This window comes from Pezoporus flaviventris, unplaced genomic scaffold (genome assembly GCF_033815535.1).
Source record: "Pezoporus flaviventris isolate CSIRO_AGI_PZ_B2104156 unplaced genomic scaffold, CSIRO_AGI_Pfla_v1 ptg000066l, whole genome shotgun sequence".
In the NCBI taxonomy this organism is placed as follows: Eukaryota; Metazoa; Chordata; class Aves; order Psittaciformes; family Psittacidae; genus Pezoporus; species Pezoporus flaviventris.
Window position 1 is genome coordinate 2,588,989 of NW_026892614.1, and position 19,279 is coordinate 2,608,267.

The window sequence follows — 19,279 nt, forward strand, 5'->3', positions numbered from 1 at the left end:
AGTCAATTAATAAGGAATTAATATCATGCAAGAGGATGATTATCATCAGTTCTGATATTGTATTAGAATCTATTATGAAGCTTGACTTCCACAGTCAATACAAGTTGAATAAGCAGCAATTAGTCTTTGAGGTGGTTCTGAACTTCTCACTTGTGCAAAAATCCAAGTCAATAAAAATAATAAGAAAAAAAGGACTTGAAAATAAACATCAATATTATCCGAGTTAATAAAAAATAAACATTGAATCTTGTCAAGGCTAATTATAACCACACAGAATGGCAGGTCCTGTGATTCAAGTGGAAAGGTGCAGCAAACTGCCTGGGGAGATGATGTTTATGCCTGTTCTGCTCTCCAGCACCCCTTGCTGCCCAGGCATCTTTCTGGTCTGTGCAGGTCCAGATTGGACCTGAATCCAGAATGGAGAGGTTTGGTTCAGGTCCAGCTCCTGCCAGGACAGGATTTGCCAAAAATTGAAGTTCACAGGGTGAAATGAAGGTAATTACAAATAGGGCAAAACCATTTGTGGGTAAGCTCTTGAGTTGCTTCTGGGCCCTGTGCATTAGTCCATCAGCCACTGGGCTGCATGGCAGCAGCATTTGAATTCTGTTTGGTAGAGATTCAGGACAGCAGCGGCTGGGGAAATGACAGGAAATCCCTTCTTTGAACTATCCAGTTTCTCTCTGGTACATAATTTCTCCCATGTTTCCCTTCCTCCTGCTGCCCTCTGTTTTTAAGGGGAGATGTAGGTTTAGAAAAGACATCTCTGTCCCTGCAAAAGCTCCTGCTGTTTTTGCCCAGGCTGAGGTCAGCATCCCCTTTGCTGCCGAGTTGACTGTCATGTTAGAAAGAGGCTGGAGGACTGTGTTGCCAAGGCAGGGTTGATGCAGGAGGAGCAAGGTCTCCTTTTTAATGCTATGGTCCCTGTGTGATAAATAACACTTTTCCTATGACCTACTGGCCAGATGATCTTTCCTCATGGTTTGTTAGCAGGAGACTCCATAAAGCAGCAGATGAAACAGGAGAAATACCTGTTTAAAGCTGTTACCTCAATCTAAACTACAAAGTAAGACAGAAAATATTAGAGCTGGTTCTGTCTGGAGAACTGAAGTTGTTCCCACCTTCTCTGGTGTCAGTCAAGCCCTGCTGGTGTTGCAGGGTTGCTAACCTTCCCAGTAGTTTAGGTTCTGAAAGCAGTCATGATTCACAGAAAATGATGGTGCATCAGTGCAACACCGGCTGCAATAGTAAAAGTGTTCATCACGTCAAAGGCAAGTGGATGAGCTGGGCAAATGGAACTGTTCCACTCTCACTGTGTCTCTCTGTAATTTATGTTCCCCTTTATCCCATACTTTTACTTTCCTCCACCCCTTTCTTTTTTTCCCCTCCAGCAAAGGCTTACAGCCCAGAGTTTTACTATGACACTCCCAACCCCACCTTGAGCCAGAAGCAATCCAAGAATTACTCATACATCTTGCAGTGGACACAGAAGGAGCCTGATGCTGTGGATCCCATCCTCAAGTACCGCCTGGAAGTCCGGCAGGTAAGATCTGCTCTTCTGAAGTCCTCAACACATGCCTTTGGGAAGAGGACCTCTCAGGATGCAGTTGCATCAATGTCTTCTTGCCAATGAGGAGCTGAAGGTGATGAAATTGCCAGATCCTCTTGGTCTTGCACCTTCCTCATCGACTTGAAGAGACAGGCCAATTGTACACCTCTGCATCTGCTTTTACACCTGGTGTAGGGTACAATCAAGGGCTTTCAAGGCTCTGCTGCCTCCCATCAGACTGTTCATGCTCAGTGTTTTGAATGGGGTTTTAATGTGAACAAAACCCCATGGTCATTAGTAGGTATTGTAGACTCTATATGCCAAAGACTCAAGCAAGTGGAATTCCATACTCCTCACCTGTTTGAAATAAAGAGAGTAAGCTGAAGAGCTCTTCAGGCAGGAACTGCAGGAAAAAGTCATCAGCTGTTTGTGTTGGAGAAAGGCTTTCGTACTGTCACAGTAATGAAGCTATTTAGACTATATAAACTCAGCAGGGGAAGAGAAGTGGGTTTCAAGGTTTCTGAGTCTGAAGGGAAATCATATGCGGGGATGAGGAGGGAAAACTGAGGGGAATCTAGAGAGATGACTGGTTGAAGAAGGCTAGGGAAAAAGAGTCTGGTGTTTTTAAAGAGCACATTAACCTAGCAGGATTACAAGGTACTTTCATCCAAGCTCAGCAAATGGCTGTGTTCAACATTTTTTAAAAATGAGGACACATAAAATTGGTGGTTCTTGTCATTCAGTGGTAGCTTGGAAGCAAATGTTTTTTGTGAGGAAAAGTTTGTTACTGTAGATAAAAAACAAAATAATTAAAAAGATCCAAGTGTCTCTTTCCTCTAGTTCTGCACAGTAGGCTGCAGTTTTATGTCTCTGTTTGATTGTGAGCTCTCTGGGGTGGGACAGCCTTTGTTTGTTACTCAGACTGTGTAGAGCACATTGGAAGTGCTTAATAAGAATACAGGACACAGGGGAGCCTCTAATAATGAAGGCAGTTTGTCATAGAACCCCTTCCCTCTGAGCCAAGTTTCGCTATTATCAGCACTGCAACTCCATGAACTAATTTGTGATTTTTATCCTTCTCCAGTGATGTTGAGGGGTTTGTTGTTTTTTTTTCTCCTTTTACAAGGTGCCTAGAAGTAATCTTATATCTTTTATGCATTGAGCTTCTACTGAAAGCGATCAAGAGAAAGGAAAATCACATTTCTGCTTTAAGTTATGACATGAAGTAAGCTGAGTGCCCATGGAAATTTAACCCCCCTGGTTTTGTTCGTACCCCATCAGTTACTACTGTTATAACCCCATCAGCTACACCACACAGTTATGAGTATTGAGCAGTGTGTTTTAGAGGACTGATACACCATGGCCCTGCTGTAGCCCAGTCTCATGTATGGGCAGGCTCTTAGCAATGGCTACAGGTGCCATCGTGCTGGCCTTGGTTTGAGTAACAAAAGGCAGAGAGAGGAGGAAGCAGGGGAGATTTGTTACCACTTTATCAAGCACAAGTAGGAAACACTCTGGAAAAGGCTTTCATGGTATCATCTCTTCATTGCCTCCCTCCAGTGAAGACACTTGCATTTCATGATGAGGTCTCTATCTCCATGTGCCATACTGAGATCTCTCTGACCCCTTTTCATTTCCATGAAATGAAAATGTGGATCACATCCCTTCTCATCTCCAGCCTGCTGCTTCCCAGCATTGCCTCTGTGTTCCTTGTCCTGTGTTCCTGATGTTTTGCCCATGATGTCTCACTTGGGCTCCAAGCAGCCTTGTGACATCTGAGCTTTCACTATTTTCCTTGGGCCATCACCCTCTTCCCTGTCTCACAGGCTTATTTGCCTTGTTGCACCTTCTCCGTGCTGGGGCACCTAGGCTAAGCTTTGTATCCTGCTGTTCCATCATTGGACTGCAGAGCATAGTGACATTACTGAATATAATTGTGAAAAGCTCAAAAGCTTAAAAATGTTGCTGACTGGAGAGCTCTTAAGAAAGGGGATTTGTCTGCCTGAATGAGGAGCTGCTGTTTGCCTGTGTGCCCTCCTCCCTGGATACACTGCCTTCCAGGCACTGGCTTCCGGGGTACAAAAATCCCCCTAGAGAGCTAGGATTGAAGTGGAATGTTCTCCTCAGATAAAACAGGCCTTACATGCAGCCAGACACTACTGATTTATTACCAGCATCAAGCTAATGAAAGCTTACCCAGCCAGCTAGCCCACCTTCTTCTCCAGCCCTGGGAGCTCCTCAGCTTCAGTGGTCCTTGGCAGGTGCTCTTCAGCATCTGAAGGATGAATGAATGTGGTGGCAGGAGCCTGCAGTCTAGGAGTGGTGAGGGGCTGTCTGAGGGGATTAACTCTTGCTGAGCTGGGATGTGCACTGGTTGTAAAATGGTTTGCTGCTTTTCATTTCACTTTCCCTGGTTCGCTTGAAGAGCTCTTGGCATATGTAATGTGAAGATCCCCAAGTAGCAGGATGCTTTGCAAGGCACCTGGGAGCCCTTCAATTAAATTTGCTTGCTGCAGCTGCTGAAAATGGGTCTGGGTGAGAGTAAAAGTGCTGCTTATTAATTGGCTGGTGCTGTAGCTCCTCCAGCTCTTCCTGTTCAACAGCTTCTGAGGTCTGGTTCGGCTTGGGCATTCCTGGGAGGATTGCAAGCAGTCTGGGGGAATTTGGTTTCCTAAGCGATGCATGGGGGCTCCCAGTGAGACAGTTGGGTGCAATTCCACGGGAGCTGATTGTTCTTGCCACTGTGGAGCAGGTTGAGCAGTGCAGCAGACGTACCAGTTCCAGTAGAATGAGAATTAACTTCTGATTAAAACCAAATAAACAGCCTGACAGCTTGGAGCCACTGACCCAGGCAAAGCACATACGATAGCAATGTGGAGCAGGCTCATTGTAAAGCCTCAGATGTATGTCTTGGCAAAGAGGCTCTTAATTCCCAGTGTTCATCAGTCAGGTGTGCTTAGACAGTGGCATTGTGTTGAGGAGCAGATTCAATTCGTGAGGCAATTCAGAGAGGAGTAGATCCCCTCTGAGGAGTGGCAGAGGCCTCAGACATCCGTCCTGACAGCTTGGGAGGTTTTTCCTTCCTTGCTCCAAGGCAGCTGATCAAAATGCCAATCACCTTACTTCCCTTTAGCCAGTGAACTCAGGGAGCCTTTGGTGGTTTAGTTGCGGGCAGATGCCATGAGGCTTTTGGGCTACTTGTTTGGTCATCTTTTTTAATTACATGTATTCTCATAGCATAGAAAGGCATCGGGGCACCGCACTCCAGCTGAAAATATTATTCATTGCTTGGGTACTCAAAGCAGCCTCCCCAAACCGGATCTTTGCTTAAAAAATAAAAAGCCTTTTAAGTTGCTTGTTTCTCTCTGTGTGCATTAGCCCTTCCCAGGGCTCTGCTTTAACATTAAAGAGAAATGAAAAGCCGTCCAATATTGCAAGCAGGTTGCATCATGGAGGAAAGATCTGAGTTGGGCTGGCGGTTACAGTTACAGGGAATAGGGGCAGAATTACTGTGCACTTAATGAGCTGGAACCCGTCCATGACCTGAGGCTGCAGGAGAAAGGAGGAGAAGGTATTGGTGCAATAGAGAAGTTTAATCTTCATTGTGCCCCTCAAGGAGACCTGGGGCTGCTGTCTCCTCCATAACTTCTAATACACAGGCTCAGGCCAGAACGGGGCCAATTTAACACATTCCTGCCTTTCCCGTCCTCGGAGCAGGCTCAGTTGTACCTGCTGGAGCAACCCCTGAAATTTGCACAGGGCCAAGCCCCAGACCCATTTGCTAAATTAGCTCACTGGGTTGTCACTTCAGATTAATTCCTGTCACGGAGACCGTCTTTAATGAGACCGGCCCTGCGCGATGCCTGAGTAATTGTACGGTCTCTCTTTGTTTGTACTTTCATCCCCTCCATGTTGGATAAACATCCCCTGCTGTCTACAAAACTCATCTGGGCTCTGGAGCCAGCTGCCGCTTGCCTCATCAGCCAGCCAGAGCAGCATTAATGAGAGCTGCTGCAGTGGGGAGCCAGTCTCACCGTGTGGGGAGGTGACAGTTAACAGAGCTGTTTGGACAGACATAGGACAGGGGCGTTAGCAGGAATTTAATGATTGTGATGAGAGTGGAAGGTTAACTCCGCTGATGACCATCGCAACACAGCAGGAGAAGGTTTATGCTGAGGCACATGGGCTGCAGATCTGTATCTCTTAATTTCTGCCTCTGAGTTGTTCTTTTGCTCTCCTCTGAGCCCACTTCAGCAGCATCTGTCAACTGCTGTCTGTCTGTCTTTGGCTTCATTAGCTCATGGAGCTGGTCACCCCTCCCAGGGCACAAAGAACAGGGCAGGGACATGTCTCACTCTCTTCAAGCACAAAGCAGGGCTGGTATCACTCCGAAGGAAGGATGAACAGCAGTGCACCAGCCCATATGTGTAAATGCTTAGTTGGGAGCACTGCTGGCTCACATCGCTGTGCTTCCCCCATTCATACACCACTGTGGCTTGGTGAACCCGTATGTGAGGCCCTTGGCCCATGAGGAACCAGCCTAGTAAAGCTGGATGCATCTTACAATGCTTGTAAGAAACCCTCTGACAAATTAAACAGTGGGTTTGGGCAGCTAGGGTAGAACAAACTTCTAGAACAAGCTAATCCACCCAGCTCATGAGGAATGAGAACATCCAGTCCCAAAGCTTGTCTCCTCCTATCAGTAACCAGTGTCTGGAGTAAAGTATAAAGCCAAGACAGAGGCATGCATTACTGCTTTGTCTGCCTCAATATCATAAGTCCAGAGGAGGCCATGAGAATGATAAGGAGAATGGAGCGCCTCCCGTATGCAGACAGGCCAAGAAAATTTGAGCTGTTCAGCCTGAAGAAGGCTGTGTGTAGACCTCATAGCAGCCCTCCAGTATCTGAAGGGGACCTGCAAGGATGCTGGAGAGGGACTCTTCATCAGGGGCTGTAGAGGTAAGACAAGGGGTAACAGATTAAAACTTAAGCAGGGGAGATCCAGGTTACATATAAGGAAGAAGTTCTTTATTGTGAGGGTGGTGATGTATTGGAACAGGTTCCCCAAACAAGCGGTGAATGCTCCATCCCTGGAAGTGTTCAAGTCCTGGTTCAGAGTCTTGGGCAACTTGGTCTAGTGGAAGGCATCCCTGTCCATGGCAGTGGGGTTGGAACTAGATGACCTTAAGGTCCTTTCTAACCCAAATCATTCTATGATTCTATAAACCCATTTGTTTATTGGATCCCAGGTTAGGAAAGGCTATGAAAACAGAAAAGAAATGTACTCGAGCAGGTGGTGGTCTTTGCGGCAGCCTAGCCCTGTGCTCTGGGAAGTGAACAAAATCCCTTTTCTTCTGAGGATGCAACTGTGGCTTCAGGCAAAGGTTCTTGGGAAATGGAGAGCCAGTGCCTTGGGGATGTGCCTGAGGGCTGCACTTGGGGCTGGGGGGCTGCCGAGGGCAAGGGAAGCAGGCAGCTCTGCACAAGGCAGGCAGGGGTGGCAGAACTCACCTTACAAACAACTAGGCTAACATTCTGCTGGCTTCGGGGGATTACATGCTGTCTGGGCAACGCTGCCATCACCAAGGTAACTGCCTCAGGAGGGCTGTGACAGGCTTGGATCCATAGCCTTCATCCCGAGACTCCCTGGGGCACCGGAACTCCAATGGCTTATCCTGTGTTTCCCCCTGCTAGTGTTGCAAAGGGGTTTTCAGCTGGGACACACTGCGGGAGCTAAAAAGCAGTCAGGGCTGTCCTCCTAAGTCCTTTTTGTACTCAAAGATGAAAGCTTAAAGGATGAACTTGTGGCTTGTAAAGTAGGGAGGGACCCGTTCACCTCCAGATAAAATGTGACCTGTGGTACAATGTGGCCTGGTGTTACCTGGTAAAAGGAAAAGAGCTTGTGGTGCCACAGCCACATCCTCCTGCTGAGAGGCTGCTTAGCTGCACAGCCCAGTTTGAAGTCCCGGTCGGCAGCACATGCAACAGGATGGGCAAGTCCCCTTCCCTTTCCACCTTCCTGTTAGAATATAACAGTCCTGGCAGTTTGCAGTGAGGAAGGGACTATGACTTCCCATAAAGCAGCAGGTGGTGGCCCTGGCTGCATGTAAGGTGTTGCATGGATAAAAACAGTTGCAGGATGGGACAAATGGCACATCCCTTTATCGTCCATCATTTCACTTGATATAGGCTGCACTGTTCCTTTCACAGGTGTTAGAGGGATTACGGTGACTTGGCCTCTCACTGTTTGCCCAGAACTGAATCTCAAAGTACACCTTCTGTTGTAAAATGGCTTATGAGCCACATCTGTCAGAAAGCTGCTTTAGTCCTGTCTTCTTTTCTGCTTACCTTGGCTGCCAGTTTGATGTCTGATCACAGGCTGCTGTCGTATGGGACAACGTCAAATCAACGCAATTCCGCCTACCTGCTGAGCCGTCCTCTGTAGTAGGAAAAGGTGTTTTTTTCAGGTCTAACTCTCCCATCTCCTCCACTGATGCCTTTTTTTTTTTCTCCTTTATTTCAACATTTGTTCAGGCAGTGAGAATAGGCAGATTACATTTTTGCTCTCATGTCTATTGCCTTCAGTTGTGCCAGTGGCATGTGTGGTGCTGTGCAGAACTCAGCCCTGAGAGAGGTAGAAAAGAATGCAGAAAGAAGCCAGTGTGTCAGCAGGTGTGCTTGATGGATGGTTTGAGCAGCCGTCATGATGCAAAGCCAGGGAAAACAAGAGAAGGGAGAGGTGAGACTGCCTTTTTAGGCTGCCAGAGGAAGAGAGATTTGGAACTTGCGGTGGGATTGAGTGGCACACACTGGTGGAAGGAGAGCTGGCTGATCAATAGCATTTGATGGACAAGCTGTGCTTGAAGCTTAATGGGATTTCTGTGCAGGACCTGGGGGTAAAGCAGCAACTTTGCCACAGGCGTTTGGGAGTGGAGAGGGCAGGATCCTGACTCAGATGTGCTCAGCTGCCTGACAATGGGACAGAACATCAGTCACTGCCGCTGACAGCACTTTGAGCCATTTCTGTTTTCATCCCTAGTAATCTGTCACGGGGGATGATGTGTCAATGAGACCAGCTGCTACAACAAGGTCCTCTTTACCTGTGCTGTAAGGGAAGACACCAGGACAGCTGGATGTTTGGTGGGGTGGGAAACAAGGAGCTTTTTCCACATTTTGTGTATGTATTCTGTACTGGCTAAGTCAGCAACAGCAGAGCAAAGGAAGGGAGTTTCCTCCTGGCCATAGCTCACTTCAGGCAGATGTGTCTGCCCAGCCATGGTTGTTAGCCCTGATCTGAGTGATTTCTACAAGGCTGGCCAGGGAAACTTGACACAGGTCTGACCAGCACTGATGAGTCTGGTGAGTTCAGTGGAAATGGTTGGGAGCCATGGAATGAGGTGTCCTCCTTAAGGTCTAACATCTCCAATTGAGACTTCCCTTTGCCTGTGAAAGCTTAGCAAACGATGCCTAACTAGTGAATTAGTCTGACTAATTCTGTTTTTTTTTATATTCATAAATTGCTCTTCAGTGTGATTCATGTTTATTCTTGAGCTGGTTATCCCTGGTCCACAGATCATTTGTTATCAGTTGGTTGGGAAAATTGGTAATATGCACAGTGACAGGTTAGTGATGCCTTGGTCTCAGGGTACCATTTCTCACCTCTGATTATCCAAAGTAAGGTGTGTGGGGTTGACCCTGTCTGGATGCCAGGTGCCCACCAAGCTGCTCTATCACTCCCTTCCCCAGCAGGATGGGGTGTGGAGAAAATAAGATGGAGGAAAAAAAAAACTCTGGATCAAGATAAAGGCAGTTTAATAAAGCAAAAGTAAAGACCATACACAGAAGCAAAGGAAAACAAAATACTTATTCTCTACTTCCCATGTCCAGCTACCTCCCATGAATTAGGCTTCAGTACACATAGCAGTTGCTCCAGAAGACAAATACTGTAATAACAAATGTCATACCCCACCTCCACCCCCCACATCCCACCTTTCTTATAGCTTTTATTGCTGAACAAGCATCATATGGTATGGAATATCCCTTTTGTCAGTTTGGGACAGCTGTGCTGGTTGTATCCCCTCCCAGGATCTTGCTCACTCCCAGCCTACTGGTGGGGAGGGAATGTTGGAGAGAGCCTTGATGCTGTGCGAGCACTGCTCAGCAGTAGCCAAAACATTGGTGTGTTATCAGCACCTATGGAGCTACAAAGCACAGCACTATGAGGGCTGCTATGGTGAAAATTAACTCCATCTCAGCCAGACCCAACACATAAGGTAGCCTGCCCAAAACAGGACAGCTGAAAGTTCTACAAGGTGGCTTGCTATTCATAAGGCACCTTGCAGCTATGATTTTGTCTCAACATTTGCTTCTTGTAAGTACTGCTCCTCGTGCAATTCAAGTACTTGACTGTGCAAGAGAGAAAGCAAGATATTTTTTATGTTGCCTAGTACAAGGGAATAATTATGAACTGTTTTCCCAGTCCTAGCTCTTTTAGACTCTGTTTTAGAATAGTTACAGTGCCTGAGAAGAACAGTACAAATTCTATCACTGGAAAGGCTCATATGATCTTAAAACACATCTAGTAGCAAAATCTCATCTATCTCTAGCTCCTATCACCATTGTTCAGGGTAAGGAGAATGTGAGGGAAGAGATAATCACATTTCCCCAACCAATATACCCCTCATATCAGCCTTGCAGGCTTGAGATGCTTTCACACCATTGTGCTTGTTCGTATCCAGCAGGCTGTTGGCTTGTGTTTTACAAAGCTGTGCACAGGATGAAAAATGCTTTCCAGGCATCAAAGATAAAAGTAAGTCCTTCTTCTGCATCTCTTATCCACACTCCTTCACTGGCTTCAAGGGATACATGCTAGTTATTGAGTTTTTCTGAGAGTCACTATTGATAGGCTCTGATGCAGTTTCCTCCTGTTTACTCTGCTCATCTGTTGTTTCAGTAGTCAGCCCATGTTCCTCCTACTGCCTCAGAGTCTTTTCTTTGTGCACCTTCTTCTCCTTCCCTGATCCCCCTCCTATTTTCCACCTCTTCTTTCTTTTGTTTCTGTTTCCTTTATGGCTTTTGTTCTTGGTTTTGTGGTTTTTTTTCCCAGGCTCTCACTTCCTAGAACATGTTGGAGATAAGAGGAGAGAGTGTGAGGGGGGAAGGGTTTGGAAGAGATGTAGTCTATCGCGCAGCTAGTGACAAACAGACAGGAGTAGGCACTAGATAGATGTTTTGACTGTGTTTCATAAAGAAATGAAACGTACGCAGTCATGCTGCCTGCACTAGCAGTGATATGCACATGTTGCTTCATGAAGCAACATGAAAGGCTTTATGTCTCTCTCTGTATGTGCTGTGCTGCCTGCCTCTTCTTTACTAGAGGCAGGACTGCAAGTGTGATTCAGTCAGTGGTGGCCTATGGGCTCTGGAAGGATGCTTACTATATACTTTCATTGTACTTACCAGGCTGGGAAGTCCAGAATCCAACACAAAGGCTATTTCTGCTCTAGTAAGCAATAGCCCATCCTTTGTTACTTGTTTTTGAGAGTAAAGGGGCCCTAACAGAGGACTCTGCCGGGGCCTGTAGAGAGCCCAAGAAAAGAAGCCTGGGAGATGGCAACTCCTGTTGGTTGTTGGAGCATCTCTCCCTTGGTAAGTTACAACCATATTATAGACAAAATGGCTCAGAGCTCAACCTAATTGCAGATGGGCAAACTTGGGCCAGATTGTTCTTTCTTCTTGGAGCAAGAAGTGCTGAGAGTGTGTGCATAGACATGTACTAGTCATGTCCGGTGCAAGGAAATGAATGGAAGAGGAGACTGGGCTCACTGAGATTAGGGATGGGTATAAACTTGGATCCAGTAAGACACCAAGCAGTGCCAATTTTCACATATAAGGCTCAAAAGAGACTATTGCTCTTTACAGGAGGGGGCTGTGGAGGAACATGGGGGATATTATCCCTTATTCAGTTTATGCCCATGCTGCAGACAGAGAGATGATTTCGGGCTTTGCAGGGCATAGTCAAGAACAGCGAAGATCTTGCAGCAGCAATACAGAGCTTCCAGTCTGAACAGAAGGACCACATGTGCCTTCAGGATCGAAGATACGGCTGTGAGACAGTAGGAGAGAGATAACAAACATAGCTAAACATACACGTAACCTGTCTAGCTCAGTACCAACCACAGTGATAGCAATATAAGCTGCTTGCACAACCTGGGGAGTGTGTGGCTCTCCCTCCCTTCCCACCCATCACCAAATTCAGGTGCTAGTTTCCCCGTTTTCTTCTCTAACTCCTAGGCTCCTCCTCATCAGGATGTGCAGCCTTGCAGTGCCCCAGTAGGCCTATGGATTGTGAAGTTGACAGTCATACTGTGCCTCAGTTAAGGTTTTTACATGACTGTCTCCCTGACAAAGTGAAGATTAGTTCCGTTCTTAGAGCAGGAAACATATGCTAATAAAATACATATTGCCTTCTGATCAGCCCCTAGTGGAAGACATTATCAAGGAGTGCGGAACAAGCACTTACTGTAATTCATGACAGCACCAATTTGGCTTCTGTGGGAAGCTGTAAACTGCTGCTCTTGGCACCTAATGAGGATGGGCAGCTGATTATATGTGCAAGAGAAAGAGACTGTTTCCTGGCTTAGATGGCTCCAGCTGTTCTCAGTAGATACTGAAGGTCACAGTTGCTTCTCTCTTTGGAGATGTTTCAGCCCGGAAATGGAGCCTCCTGATAAGGACAGTTTAGGACAAAAAGCTTCCAGAGCTCCTCATTTAAACTGAATAATGGATTTGCTTTGGCTGTCCCTGCTTGCTTAACCCCAGGATGTGAACCTGTGTGCTTGACTGATGAACAACACAGGCATGAATTGCAGTTCGCTGGTGTGCTTCTCTAGCAAATGCTAACTTTATATTTGCAATGTGATTATTTGCTCTGGAAACCCTTAATGAGTAATGGTTATCAAGCAAGGAAAATGAAATAAATCAAAGTTTAAACTTACCCTAGTCCTTTAATAAATGCTGTAAATGCTTAACATTATTTCCATTTAAGGTAGTGATGAAGTACTAACCTAGGGAAGTGTTTTAATCCAACCTGACAGGCACAGGAAGTTTGATGAGAGATAATAAAGAAACATCGCAGTGACTGTCTTTGTATTCAGGCCAAATTTCTCCACTACCCAAAAATTACCCAAGTGGCTTTTCCAGAGTGGGCAGGCATCTTCCCCATGGCTGATACCAGCCAGTTAAATCAGAATTCACTGTTAGGATTGTACTGCTGCGATTTTGTACAGCTGACACCAGGTTGGGTGGCAATGCCACTTCAGTGAAGGACCAGGATATCATAAGGAAGACCTGAAAGATGGAAAACTACTTGAGTGGTTCAGGTGGGATGAAACGCAGTGGTACAAATGCAAGGTCATATATGTGGAGAGTGCTATCAGAGGAATCTGCTACAGGCTGAGAGCTCATCAGTGGAAAATGACTGAAGTGGAGGATGAGTGAGTTGACTTCAAGAAGCTGCTGGTAAAATGCAGGTGTGAGAAAGGGCAAATGTACTCCTAGGTGAAACCTGAGGTGCTTTCAGGCAAAGTGGAGAAGTGCTACCACATTGTATGTGCAGGTCTGGGATACTGAACTCCAGCAAGTGGGATCATGCAGTAAAGGATACAGCAGCTCAGGGAAAGCGAGAGTCTGTGTGGCAAGAGGAGGTACAGAGTGCTCAGCTTTCTTAGCCTAGCAAAGCAAAGGCTGAGAGGTGGTGTGATTGCTGGCTATAAAACATCAGGGGTTCAAGCAGCAGGGAGGAAAAAGACCCATTTAAGCTAAAGGACAATACTGGCACTAGATCAACTGGGTACAAGCTGCTTGTGGGTAAATTCAGGCTGGAAATGAGAACATTAGGGTGGTCAGGCTCTGGTCCAGCAGGATGAGGAGGCCCAACAGGAACAGCTTTAAAGGCGGGATGTGGTACATTCATAAAATGAGTAAGTAGAGGTAGCCCCTGTGGTGACAGGGGACTGGGCTCTGTCAGTCAGGATTGTATTTCCCCTGCTGTCTTCCTGATCATGGCCATGCTTTTTCTTCTCTGAACCGCTGGAGGATAGGAGGGAGCTGCCAGTGCAAAGAGGGTTTATCCCTTTGCCAAAATACAGACAGCAAGAATCGAATCTGTGGTGCTCAACTGCAATGTCAAAGACAAACCATCCTCCTGTGCTCCACCCTGCGGTGCCAAGGTGACATCAAGGACCAGAATCATGATCCATTGTTAAGTGTCAGAAAGTGAATGGAAAGAAGTGGAAATGAATGGCCGGATTAATGGCATATTTTTCTATCATTGTGGAAAATATTGGAGCCTTATGTTCAGGAGAAGTTCCTAAAATTCTCTGTCCCCACCTTCCTCCTGCCTCTATTTCAGGGCATTTTTCATTCCTGTTTTCCTCAGAAATTTGCAATGATCTTATTTCTACCTATGGAACTCATCTCCTGGGCCCTTGTTCTCCGGCAGTGGACAAAGGGTCTGGCCCTTGGTTAACTTACTCTCCATGTTTGGCACTGTAAACTCTGGCACACACAAATCCTGTCATCATCATTTCAGCTTTTTTAAGATGTCCATGGCATCTAAACTCTTTGAAGCTACCTTTCTGCAAGGCATCCTGTAGCTTTGGAGGTGCAGTTGGGGCAGAAATTGAGGACAAGCCATATTTGCTGAGGTTGCAGGGTATCTTGCATTACAGAGCCCCATGTTCATTCCAGGAGTTGTGACCAGCACCATAACAAAGCTCAGCCCCTTCCAGTCCCTAGGATGGGGTGCTTGGGAGTATCTTTCCTTGCTGTCACTAGTTTAAGGCCACAGACACTGCCAGTCCCATCATGTTCAGGATAACAGTTTGTTCCCTCACTTTGGAAGGGAATATCTGTGTTTTAGTTGGACTTTTCGAGGAGAGTTCATGGCAATCGCAGCCACAGGGGAAGCCTGATGTGAGATGCTACCTGTAGCACTCTAGGGCAGAGCAATATAATGTGTCTAAGACTCGGCAAACAGGCTGAACTGACAAAAATGGGGGGCTCTTTCACACCCTGAGTGATACTGTCTGTCAGAGGAAAAGTGCCTTCCTGCTGTTGTCACCTTCTCCTGGCTCCTGGGCCATACTAAACAGGCATATCTATGCCTGACGAGAAACTGGGTACTTGGCTGAGACTTGACTGTTCTCCTGGGCAGATGAGAGATGGATGCCCTTGCATTTACTGCTAACAGGGCACTGAGCTTTGAAGGCCTTCTTAATTGCTGGCTGCTTGAAGATTGCAGCTTGCCAGCTGCATGGGCAGTTGATGATTATTTTGTCAACATTTTTGCCCCATGCTTCTTTCAGATCTTTTTGAGATACCAGGGCTTCCCTCACCACCAGGCTCTCCATTTCTGGTCCCACGCATGGCTGCTCTCCTGGCAGCCTGAGTGTCCTGACTCTCCTGAGTGTCCTGACACTCTCAGATGAGAGAGGAGGAGCAGGGACCTACACACAACTCAGCCTCATGCCCTACTTGTCTACGTGCTGGAGACAGTCTTTGTCCGTTGTGCTCCTCTGCGGAGCTGTAGAAAGAGCAAGGAAGAGCTTGTCAGAAGGAGGAAGCCTGTGTGCAAGGCTGTGTCACACCAGCCTGCCTTTGTCTGCCATCTCATCTTCCTTTGGAGCAGTTGGCGTGGCTGGGGATGGATGTGGGAGCTTTCCCAGCTGCCCATATCTGCAGTTAGCTGGCGAGGATGAAGGGGGAGTGCAGCCACACCTATCTCATTTGTGCTTCAGGAAGGAGCAGCCAAGGGAATTTGAACGGGGCTGAGAAAAGAGGGAGAGAAAGTGAGCATGTGTGTGTGTGGAAAGGATTTGGAGGGGAGACAGTGGAAAGCAAAGCTAGCACTCATGCGCTGAGCTGAGAAGTTGCTGAAGAAGCAGGACAAGTAAGAGTAGCAATAGTGAATAGCAGTACTGCAGAGCAGTTCCTTTGTTCCGATCAGCTTGCTGGGGAATCTGCATGATTTTAATATACAGTTTCCTGGGGCTTCATGATGAAACAGGTTTTCCTTCTATTTTCTTCCTCAAAAAAGCATGCACAGCTGTCTAATGCACAGCTAGTTGTGAGACCGCACATGTAGCTACGCAGTCACACCAAATCACAGGACAGGTGGGTTATTGTGGTCTTGTGAACCCATGTTCTGTTTGTTGAGCAGGACTGCAACACTATTGGCAGATGTATTCATTAATACTCTTTGGCTTTACTTTGTCTAATATGTGACTGGCCTAAACACTGTTCGGTCTGAAAACAACATCCTTTTTTCCTTTAATAGCCTACATAAACAGAAAAAGTAGATGTGTCTTACTTTGGACCCCTTTGCTGTGACAACATCCCAACTGGGATGGAAGCAGAGGGCATCCTGCTTTTCCCTCTGGGACTCATGGTGTGTGTTCCTGGACAATGAGCAGACTCAGCCAGCCACAGTGGGACAAGCATTCCCTATGTATCACGAGGCAGCTCAAATGGTAAGACAAGGGACTGGGCAGACAGTACCTACCAACAGAATGTGATGATCAAGAACAAGAAAGGACTCATCTAGTTTGCAGGTCCTGGAGTACATATAAGCATGAGAGCGTTCTCTCTCTTGATTGCTAATACTGCTTACAAGTAACAAAGGAAAGAGGTTCCAACTGTGCATGTGAATACATACATCTCACGCAGGGCTGATTTTACCCTTTGTCAGGTGTTTTTAGTGACCCTGTTCTGCAAGAACATTCTCCCCTCTGCAACCTGTGTGATATTCACAGGCAGCTGGTGGGAACAGTGGTTTTGGTTTATTTTTCCCTGTCCATCTCCTTCTGATTATTGGAAATGAAGAGAGGTGAAGGCAGAGCTGAGGCTGTGCATTGTGCAGTGTCCCGTTGGCAGCATCCTGAGCCTGATGATGAATGAGCTTGTTGTGTAAGATCCTCCACTGAGGCTTCAGCATCTCTAATAAGGTGGCCAGTGTTTCACTGTCCTCTGCGCCTGCCTCTGCCTTATTAACTGCACTGCAGCAATATTAAGCTGGAGCACTGGGCCAGCACGATCAGAAGGAAAGAGGCTGAGAAGGAGTTGGAGGGAAGAAGATACCAGGATAGTGTGGGAGAAGAGGACACACAGAGCAGGAGAATGAGAGCACTGTGGGCTGTTAAGGCAGAGGATTAAAACACGGATTCCTGCTGGAGTGATGCATGCAGGTCTGCACAGAGCTGCTACTGGCAGTCAGCAAGGCAAAGGATGTTTAGGGAGGAGGGGGCAGGGCCAAACCTTGGTCTTAATGTCTCTGTCTGCTGGACCTGTGCTGGTGACTGCAAGCTGGCACCTGCTCCACATGCACACAGCAAGGGCTGGCTGGAGCTGTACCCTTTTTCTCCCTTGTGCTGATTTCATGCCCTTTAAACTCTGCTGGCAGGGCATCTGTCCCTTTCTCCTGACCACCGCAGCTAGCCCAGGGGAGTCATTTGGCCCATGCTGCTTTTCACTCAGAAAAGCCAGTCTTTGCAAAGACATCCTGGGCCAGTTCTGTCTGGATGCCAGGACTGTAGGGCTGTAGTAAGGATGTGCAGAAGGCAGCGAGTTGCCCTGTCTGTCCAAGTTGCAGGTTGAATAGAGACAGGACACAGGCTGAGAGAAGAGGTGAGTCTGAAGTATTGTCCCAAGAGGAGGTATATGGCAGGGCCCAGCCCCCAGCTTCTGTTGGTGATCCAGGTCTCTCCTGGGAAGCAGGACAGTTGTGACCCATTGGGGGTGTGTATGTGCCTTTACAAATTTCTTTTTTCCCGGCCAAGCCTGTGAGGCAGTCAGGTATTTATTTGCTTAAACCCGTGTGCCCCTTAGGATAGACTCAATTAGGGGACCTAGAGCTTTGCAGTCCAGACAGGAGGCTGATTTCTTGGTTTGTCCTGGATCAGGTGATGTGGGAGAGTAAGTGATTTGACATAGCTCCCAGAGGCTTTAGATACCCAAATTCCACCTAACTCCCAGCTGAGGTGGAATTTGCATTGTCTGAATCTCACCTCCAGGCTTCTGTCTGACAACCCATTTTGTTTCTCTTCTAAAGGTTATGTCTAGATGAGAGAAATGCCTCCTGACCTCCTCCTCTTTGCTGGCTGCCTTCTCCAACACCCCAGTGCATGGCAGTCTGTGGGGAGGAGCTACTGCCAGCCCCCCCAGTCACTCTCCACTCCCCAAAATGCCCCATGCCAGGAGCCGTACCACTCCAGCCTCCTGCTTCAGGCTTGTGACCCCTCCTCTCCTCCCACATAACTGGGGATGCGGTGCTAATAATCACAGCTGAGATCGCTGTTCCTGGGGCCAGCTCTGCTCCCACTTGGCAGAGCAGTGGTGCAGAGGGCTGGCAGATGGGACGGTTGAAGGGTAGGCATGCCAATTGGATCAGCACCCAGCTTGCATGCGTGCAGATGGGGCGTTGTTAGTACGAATGGATTCTGGCAGCATCCCCATGACAAGTTCATGCTTGGTTCCCAGAGGCACTGTCCTTGTCCTGGCTGCTGGGACTGCTCCCAGGTGCCTTGTGGGAAGGCACTGGGCTAGGGGAAGGCACCGGAACAGTTCCCAGCCCTCTGACCTGTCTTGCCAAAGGGAGGAGGAGGACAAGGAGGGTGGAGAAAGCAGTTCCTCAAACAACATGCACCCTGATCTGTTCAGGTGCAAAGGTCTCTTTTAGGTACAGTGTTTCTGCCAAGCACATCTATATTGTTCCTCTGCCCTGCCTTGCTGCTGATGGTCTTCACTGTGCCCTCACTCCATCTGCTTGCCCGCACTCTCCACACTTTTTTGTTGTAAACCTTCCTTCCTGTGTCTCTGTTCCAATAATCCTGCAACTTCAGAGTTAATGATGAAGACTGAGGCTGCCTGTCAGGAGAATTGCCTTTGCAGTGAAACCTGTCAGCCTAGAGGATACATTGGAGGCAGAGGAATGCTTAGTGGGACACCAAATTCAAGTTCAGTGGGACAGTGAACACTGGGCCATGGAAAGCCCAGCTGAAGGTCTTTTTATCAGGACCAGCATCTCCAGTAAAATCTTGCCACAAAGATCCAGGCACTGCACAGGCAGGAAATTGTATCTTCACAAAGCAGTCCTTATTCTTGTCCGTCCCCCGCCAAGCAAGCATGACCGTGTGTCCTGGGTTCAGCAGTAGCAGTCATGTTTCTCCTCCTTGGTAGCTGGTGCAGTGCAGTGTTTTGACTTTCAGCTCGGGAACAGAGCTGATAACAATGATGTTTTGGTTTGGCCGAGGACTTTGTGAGCCTCATGCTCTGCCAGGGAGGAGGGGAAGGCAGGAGGAAGCAGAGACAGGACACCTGACCCAAACTGACCAAAGAGGTATTCCATACCACAGCACGTCCTGCCCAGGGATGTAACTGGGAGTTAGCCGGAAGGGCTGGGAGACTGCAGGGTTGGAGGAGGTATCGGTCAGAGCTTGGTCGGGCTTGGGGGGCGAGTTATCGGTCGGCTGGTAGTGAGGTGTTGTATTCTCTTCCCTTGTTATTTCCTTTATCATTATTATCATTGGTGGTAGCAGTAGTGATTTGTGTTATACCTTAGTTACTAAACTGTTCTTACCTCAACCCGTGGGAGTTGCATTCTTTTCGATTCTCCTCTCCGTCCCTCCGGGAGCAGGGGGAGGGCAAGAAAGGGGGGGAAAGTGAGCGAATGAATTA

The 19,279-nt window shown here is 47.5% G+C and overlaps 1 protein-coding gene across 3 annotated transcripts in view; it reads left to right on the top strand.

Annotated features, from left to right (window-relative positions):
• MDGA1 (MAM domain containing glycosylphosphatidylinositol anchor 1) overlaps positions 1-19,279 on the top strand; it is a 152,706-nt gene that overhangs the window by 98,227 nt on the left and 35,200 nt on the right. For all 3 annotated transcript variants that reach the window (XM_061470920.1, XM_061470918.1, XM_061470919.1), the window contains exon 10: positions 1,389-1,540. In XM_061470920.1, coding sequence (XP_061326904.1) covers positions 1,389-1,540 — 152 coding nt within the window. The remainder of the gene's footprint in view (positions 1-1,388; positions 1,541-19,279) is intronic.